Genomic DNA, 8736 nt, shown 5'->3' on the forward strand with positions numbered 1-8736 from the left:
ATCTTCAGAGCACGAGAGCATCAAATATTCTCTCAAAATAGTTGCAGAGTTGTTGCAGGCGTCTCAAACCCATCTCAATCCCTTCTTAGCTTTGATAATTCTACAGCAGTAGAGTTGCATTTTAACGCCTGCACAGAAGCTAGCCATAAAAACGGAAAACATCTGAGGCTATAACCAATGTCCCGGTCTCACAAAGCTGGTAATTACTTGAAAATCTGGTCCCACTCTAGCTTCATTTTTAATAATAATAACAACAATAATAATAATTTAGTCAATTTGTACTGCACTTTACGTTTTACAATCTCAAAGTGCTACAATAAAAATATCTAAATACAATAAAACATGGGACTAAAAATGTTAAGCTAAAAAAAAAAAACAGCAGGATTAAAAATACCTTTAAACAATATAAAATCTTTTAAAGTCCTTTCTTAAAATTTGCTGCAGTCTGGGGTTTTAAATCTATTTGTGTTGATTTAATCATAAACGGGTGGCTGTGAAGGTGGTTACAAATGAAGTGCAGAGGTGGATAACAATATAATGTGCACGGTCAATATAGTTTTTCAAGCCGTGCAATCAAAACTTGGTTGCGGTTTTCAAAAATGTGCTGTACAAAACGCAGCCACACGACCAGCGAGCCAAGTCATTAAGTCTGCAACTAAAAACTTCTTGTTCTGAGTCACCAACAAGTTTTCAGTCATTCCAGCCCAGTGGGATATCATCATATCCTGCGTTTGTGTTTTTTAACTTTCGATATGAAGCAAATCACTTACTGCCATTTGTTTAGAAGCACAAATGTTTGTTCCTGCTGCTATTTTAATTTACCGTGTGGTCATGTGGCCAGCTTGGAGTCCACTACAATAGACGGACTGGGGACAGAAGTTGTGAAAAAAAAAAAAAAAAATGGTGAAGTTGGCCTTCTCCGTTTCCCGGTGGACACGAGCAATTTTCAGCTCTACTGAACCAATTCCAGAAATGCCCAAAGCCGAGCACAGAACAATATTCAAGCTCAGTTATTCACGTTCTCTCCTGACAGCTATGGACTTCTCACTTTTTTTTTTTTTTTAAACACAAAACAAAATTGGCATAATTAGGATTACTGCATCCTTTGGTTTAAATTAAATTCTTTGAGTTTTGCAGCAGAGCTTTTAAACATTGCTTAAGTCAAATGTTTAACCCAATTGAAATGTGAGAATCTATTGAAAATCGTAACGTTTTACACTATAAATAAAAATATTACTCTATCTAGGAATAATGCCGGCAGTAGCACTGCTGCTCTCTGTCAGATGCAAAAGGCACCGACTGCAGTTGTGCTGAAACTTGCAAAGCTCGGCGATTGATAGATTTGCTAAGAGTGCCACCGCTGTTCTCCCCAGGTGATGCCAATTGCACTCCAGCTCAGCAGGCATCAGTCCCAGTTTAATTTTTTTTAACCAGTCAAAACTAAACTAAGTCACTTTTTTTTTTTTAACTGCCAAGTACTGCAAATTTGATAGTTGTAGAATCATAAACAAAATGAAAAATTACAACTTGCCATGTAAAACAAAGATAGCTTTAAATGAAAGCAGGAGTTTTTTTTCTGCAAAATGTTCATTAGTTTGACAAAGTAAGCGCAAACACCAAGTTAGTGTTCTCTGTAGACCTTTTGGACATCCACTTGGAGCTTTAAAAGAATCTGAGCACTTTGGTTGAAAGTGACAGCTTTCGCCGAGTTGTGACACAGATTTCAGGTGTGGGACAAGACAGAACAGTTGGAGGTGGCGAAAAGCGGCAAAGGGAGAAACAACTTCTACTCAACCATGGCTGTCTATTTAGTCATTTTATTTCTCTAATCCACATGGCTCAAGCGAGCCACAAGAGTGTCCCATTTGTATTGTTTGTGTTTTTGAATGTAAATCGGTGGACTTTTACGTTTTATGGGGGATTAGGCCAGCTTAGCTCCATGCCTAATGCAATGATTAGGGATTTCTGGCACAGCAGATAAGTGAATGTTCACTAGTTACTCAGCAGCTATAGGCTCAATGCTTAAAGACCTTATGTCAAAATGACAAAGCCTTGGAGCAGACAGTTTTAAAGCTGCATGACACTCAAAACACTTCACTAACTTTGGCTATTGAATAATCATTAATCAACAAACTTTACAGTCAAACTTTAATAGTCGGAAACGTAAAACATTTCTAATGAAAATTATGTAACAAAAGAAAAAAAAGGAGTTTGCAGAAATAGGTCCGATAATGATTTTGGCACCCAAATATAATGTAAGATATAAGCAATGGCAACAGTAGAGTGGTTTTGTTTTGGGGCACACGTTGATTTTCAAGTTGTAGTGTATTTAACGCTTTTCTTGTCAAAAGGAACAAGAATATTAGAAAAATACACCCAAAAAGTTGTTCATGTCCTTATTTTTTGGTGTTTTGAAACAAATATGACTTGTTTTAGTAAGTAAGCATTTGCTTAGACTTTGGCGCAAAATTTGATTAGGTTTATGTAATTTAAAAGTATAAAAAATTAACACTTTCTACAGCTTAAAATTTAGCTTTGGACATGTATCACTACCAGATAATCTTCAGTTTTCAAATTCAAATTCAAAAATACTTTATTCATCCCAAAGGGAAAGTAAGTGTTGTAGCTCATCATCCTCATTCAAGAGTTGTTATAGATGCCGATAGCTGTGGGCAGGAAAGATCTCCTGCAGCGAATCCAAAGAATCGCGCCACAGATACTGATCTGACCACCCAGATCCAGCTTGCTGTCAGATCTGGTGGGCATCTCGGTCCTCCTGGGCAGCAGGACTGACCGAATAACGGGCAGAATTCCTCCCTGTGCGATGGTCGCTCCTCCCAGCAGTCTGCAGAGCCCCTTGTCGCCACGGACAGACAGCTGAAGGGATGATCCCAGTCCTCCCGTTGTCACGAGCAGAGTTTCCCACCATCTCCAGGATCTCGGCAGTCAGGTGCTTGAGCACCAGTGCCAGGTTGATGGGAATTCGTACATGACGCCTCCTTTTCAACTCATTTGGGATTTGGGGCTGTAGTTGTGGTATTTGAGCTTTTGAGATGTTAATCAGCTGCTCCTGATTGATTTAAAAAAAACAAACACCTTGTTGCCATGGTTACACATCATAACAAATTCCCAAAAGTAAAAAAGATTTCAGTAAAAATCCTTCCAGCTGCACAGCATCTGATACCAGAGGAAATATCTGAAAAAAGCATCCAGAAAAATGAGGAATTAAAGTTTCCAAAAGCAATAACTCAGGATGAATGTAACAGAGCTGCTCCAACATGCAGCCACCCTGAGCAGTGCAATTCTAGAACATGATCATTTTTTTATATGTATAGATTTTTAACATAGATCATTTTTGCTCTTTTTCCAGTAAGATGCATATAAACCAACATGTTCAAGTTTGTTCAGGACTTAAAACAAAGTGCAGTATAAGTCAAGAAAGTTCCAAAAATGGAATCCTACTTCATTTAAGTTCACTTAAATTTTCTTTTTTCGCAATGTGCGCAGTTTTAAAATTCACTCATATGCAAAGATTGTTGTGCTTTTGTGAACAGTATTTAAAAAGAAGTGCTGTTTATATCCAGAAGGAAAACCATTTTTAATAATTCATCACAAAAAATAACTAGATTAAAATTTCTGCACTTTCTGAATGCAATCCTGACAGCAACATTAGAGCATTGTTTTACAAGAATAATTTGTTTAAACACAGTTAAAAGCATGGCAGTAATAAAGTTATTCACATTTCTTTAAAGTTTTAAAACAAAATTATTCCCAAAGTTGTATTTGTGGTCATGTCATAAAACAGGGTCACATCTGTCTGGGAAAATCTGACTCCATCCAGACATGTGTTAGAAAGTAAAACACACTACATACACTTATAATATTGCCCATTTTTCATGGAGACATGCAATAATACATATGAGCTAAAAAAGAAGGTATGAAAGAAAGCTTCGGCTAGATGATTATAATTATGGCAAACTGTGAGTCAACAGTTTTCAAAATGGCTCCAAGAGTTTTGACCATGCTCAAGACAGAGCAGACAAGGCACATTACTCCAGATATCAAATAACTTTGTGACAAGCACGACTGAGCAGTTCTTCGTAAATCAAAGCAAGCTCTACAGCACAGGTGAATGTTTAAAGTTACAAGTGAACTAGCAAGTCACTCGAGGATCAAAAAGGGAATTTTTAAGTACAAGTGAGAAATGGACCTTTGAAGAATAAAGGCTAGCCCTAGTTGTGTCAATATTTCATTTTAATGTTTTTCATTCAACTCCTATAATATGATTTGTGTATGGTGTATACAGTAATTACGTATTTCAAGAATGCATGCATAATTAGAAAAAATAATGCTAATCTTAAAGCATTTATGGACTAAAACAAAAAAGGGTTTGAAATAAAATAATTTAAAAAAAATTTAAAAAAACAGCCAGCAATTTAAGCTAAAAGTTAATTATTAGCCATATTAGAGTCAAATTAATGTGGTTAATGATGGTTGGGAAAGAAGTTTAGAAGAATGTACTGCTCTGAACACTAAAATAAATAAATATCCTCTAAAATTCTAGACCTAATTTTAAAAGTTAGACCGAACAGCGAACACATTCCACAGCAACCAATTATTTATGTGGAGTTCCACAAGGATTAATTTTGGGCCCTGACTTGTTCTAACAATATTTTATATATCACTATATATATATATATATGAGTCCATTTCAAAAGGAACAACTCTGATGATTAAAAAAAAAAAGAAAATCTTTTTTTTTTTTGTTTTACTCTCATTTTTTGTATAAATGCTATACCTTTCTACCAAATAAATTTGAATGCCATGGCATGTTAATGTGTAGTCCTTGTACAGCAAGTGTGGTAAATCGTGTTTGAACATGCATTTTTAAATACAAATCAACAGTTTTTGTTTTTCATTAAATAACTGTGCTTTGTATTTCATTGAGACCATTACTGTAACATTACCATTTGACCTGATGTTTTACCTATTTTTAGGCACACTGTCATGCATTCAGATTATGTCCTTTTAGTTTTCCTTTTAGTATTTTTGTCTCTCCATAATGAACAGGTGTCTAATAGCGAGATGATGTTTACCCACTGATTATAAAAAATAGCTGCCAGAAAGCTCAGTCTCTTAATTACAAAGTTAATTAGCGTACCGGACACATTCTTGTTATTATTTGAGGTAAAATGACTAAAAGCTGAATCCAAACACAAAAGGCCACAATGCTGATAATGGTTTGATACAATTTTTTTTTAATGTATAATCTCTTTCACCATTACACATTAACTGATGTTATAGCAGCTTTAGTAGCATACTGAACTTTTTTTTTTCAGAATGTGTCTGAAACTGATCAAATGTTCCCAGTTTAGAAAATTAGACATTCTTGTGTTTTTACCCACAACCCTATTGTGAATCTACTCTTCAAACTTCTTTGATTTAATTAATTACTTAGGCTGTCATTGCCTCTTTCTGTGCTTTCTTACAAATCAATTTCTCTTTTGTTCTTTTGTAGGTTCCATCTGAGTAGGAGGTGGCAACAAAAGACCAAATGCCATGGATGTATTCAATTTCACATATTGGAATGCCTCAGAAGGCAACGGGACAGAAACTGTGGAAGAGAACGATAGCGCCTACAAGACCGTGGAGGTAGTTTTCATCGTGCTAGTGGCTGGTTCCCTCAGTTTGGTCACAATTATTGGCAATATCCTGGTCATGCTCTCCATCAAAGTGAACAGGAACCTACAGACTGTCAACAACTATTTTTTGTTTAGTCTTGCATGTGCCGACCTAATTATTGGACTCTGCTCCATGAACTTGTACACAGTTTATATAGTAATAGGCTACTGGCCCCTCGGACCAGTGGTGTGCGACTTGTGGTTAGCCTTGGACTATGTCGTCAGCAATGCATCTGTCATGAATCTTCTCATTATAAGTTTTGACAGATACTTCTGTGTCACCAAGCCCCTCAGCTACCCTGTAAAGAGGACCACCAAAATGGCGGGAATGATGATTGCTGCTGCCTGGGTTCTCTCTTTTATTCTCTGGGCTCCTGCTATTCTCTTTTGGCAGTTTATTGTTGGTGGGCGGACAGTACCTGAGAGGGAGTGCTACATTCAGTTTTTTTCCAATGCTGCTGTCACTTTTGGAACAGCTATCGCCGCCTTTTACCTGCCTGTCATTATCATGATTCAGCTGTACTGGCAAATCTCAAGAGCGAGCAAAAGTCGTGTGAAGAAGGACAACCGCAAGCCATCAGGAACCAATCCAGAACCTCTGTCACCTGGCCAGAGGAGAGATAGCACTCCAAAACCCAACAATAACAATGTACCAGGGGAGGGCATGGGGCATTCTCAGAACCAGACTGTGGATAATGGGGCCAATCAGCATGATGGGAAACTGCAGAATGGCAAGGGACCTTCATCCTCCACTGCTGAGATAGAAAACGAGGGTGACAGTGTGCCAAGGGAGAACTGTGCCCCTGCTGAGGAAAAGGAAAGCTCCAATGACTCATCAGGGAGTGTGGCTGCTTCCAATCCAAAAGATGAAGAACCAGCACCATCCACAGCCAACTCCAACGCTGAGACAAGTCAGCAACTCCCACGTCAACGAGCCAAGGCAGGGAGCTCTAAACTGACCTGCATCAAGATCAAAACTAAGTCACCTAAAGGGGACTATTACACACCATCGAATGCTACCGTTGAGATAGTCCCAAGCACAGAGCGTCAGAACCATGTGGCTAGAAAGATCGTGAAGATGACTAAACAGCCTCCGAACAAGAAGAAGAAAGGTGCACCATCACGGGAGAAAAAAGTTACACGCACCATAATGGCCATCCTGGTAGCTTTTGTGGCCACCTGGACTCCATATAATGTGATGGTACTTATTAATACCTTTTGCTCCAGCTGCATTCCCAACACAGTATGGACTATTGGTTACTGGCTGTGCTATATTAACAGCACCATCAATCCGGCCTGCTATGCCTTGTGCAATGTCACGTTTAAAAAGACTTTCAAACATCTTCTTCTCTGCCAGTATAAAAATATTAGGTCAGCCAGATAAATACAAGCCCCTGTGGAGGAGGCACTGACATATGGGTTGCCTGTATGTGTGTGTGCACACGCTTGAGATCTGTGTTTGCTATTCATGTGCAAGTGTTTGCTTTTGTGAAAGAGATTGAGAAGAATGATAGAGTACATTTTTAAATCAATTTCTATGATTTTACAAATTTCTCTCATTAACCAATTGTAGCACTTTACACTTAATTCACTGAGGCGAGCTGCTTTGGTGTGTATTGCACAGATGCAGCGTGGATGAAAAAAGGTTGTAGAGGGGGAAAAGGGGTTTTTGAGACAGTAAAGCAAAGAAGGAATGATAATAAGCTGATAAAATGCAGATTAAAAAGAAGACCTACGCTAAAGGGACAGCAAGAAATTTTCTAAATGGGAAAATAGGGCTGGCTGAAATTACAAACCATACGAGTTTGAAGTTCAGTTAAGATACTTGTAGATAACTGTACATAATGGTGTATAATCAATTTGTGTGCACACGTGAGTATGTGCTAGCTCTGTGTTTGGAAGTGCACCTACTTGCACCCCTCTGCTTGCCTTCTCTATGTGTAATCATTGTCATAACGCTGCCAACCAACGACGTGCAGAATAAATTGGGGTGTTGTGTAGAAAGTCTCGAACATATCTACATTTACTAGTAACTGTCCTAGCTAACAAAGAGCTCTGGTGAAAATAAGGTTGCGATAAATTTAACCATTTGGACTTGCGCTTGTCATATTTTCCACATACAAAAAAGCTTTAATGGATCAATAAATTAAAAAGTCTGAAAAATGGGCATGAAGAAATCCACATTGTAAACATACCGCAAAGCTTCCTAAAATATTAAGGATAACTTGGCGGTCTTAAGATTGAACGTCTTTAATAAGAGCACAACCTGCACCTCTCTCATATAGAAAACACTGATGTTGTGAATCATTGTATCCAACTCAAAGTGTGATTGGAAAACACTTTTTTGTATGACTAATCAAATATTTTTTTGAAAGAGGAGGATAAAAGAAGTAGATTTGGACCAGTGTAAACAGAACCTTGTTCTATCAAAGACTAAATTCCAAAAGTGGAAAGAGTCACTTGACATTTGCAAACATTAATATTCACGGTATATGAGAAGAAACCACTCAAACTAATTTAGCTTGGCTTTTTTTTTTTTCCTGATCAACATGCTGTGTGCCATTTATCCTGTACAGAAAAGTAACTTTCTTGTGTTCTCAAAAATTACAGCAATTTTTCCAAGAAACCTTACTTAATACAACCTAAACATCTGGAAACAACAACAAAAAAGGCACGAGAGAGAGAGTTCAGTCGCACTCGTTCATTTACCATCTGTGATAAACCTCGTCACTTTAGCTTTTACTGCTGACAGGATGTCAGGTGTTGATTTTTATGGCAGCCATTAAGTTATGTTTGCTGTCAAAGTTGTCCACCACTGCAGAGATGACACCTACTCAGTGAGTGAAACAGGAGGTTGGAGCTCAGAGCTGTTCTCTGTTAATGTCTGTGGGAAGGCATTTTGTGGCGTTTGTGTGTACAAGTATAGACACCATTTTGTTTTGTTTGTCGTTTTATTAGTGGAATGATCATTTATATTGTTAGGATTAAATTTACGAAGATTTAGGAATGTGCGTGAATGTGTGTTTGTTTACTCCAAGAGTGGAGTTTACTTCAG

At 37.7% G+C, this 8736-nt stretch overlaps 1 protein-coding gene across 2 annotated transcripts in view; it reads left to right on the forward strand.

The window, feature by feature from the left end:
• chrm2a (cholinergic receptor, muscarinic 2a) overlaps nt 1–7529 on the forward strand; it is a 111317-nt gene extending 103788 nt beyond the window's left edge. For both annotated transcript variants that reach the window (XM_037695916.1, XM_037695917.1), the window contains one exon: nt 5519–7529. In XM_037695916.1, the coding sequence (XP_037551844.1) occupies nt 5560–7065 (1506 nt within the window). In that variant the 5' untranslated portion in view covers nt 5519–5559 and the 3' untranslated portion in view covers nt 7066–7529. The remainder of the gene's footprint in view (nt 1–5518) is intronic.
• The last annotated feature ends 1207 nt before the right edge of the window (nt 7530–8736 follow it).

Source organism: Nematolebias whitei, chromosome 22 (assembly GCF_014905685.2).
Source record: "Nematolebias whitei isolate Nwh7 chromosome 22, NemWhi1, whole genome shotgun sequence".
In the NCBI taxonomy this organism is placed as follows: Eukaryota; Metazoa; Chordata; class Actinopteri; order Cyprinodontiformes; family Rivulidae; genus Nematolebias; species Nematolebias whitei.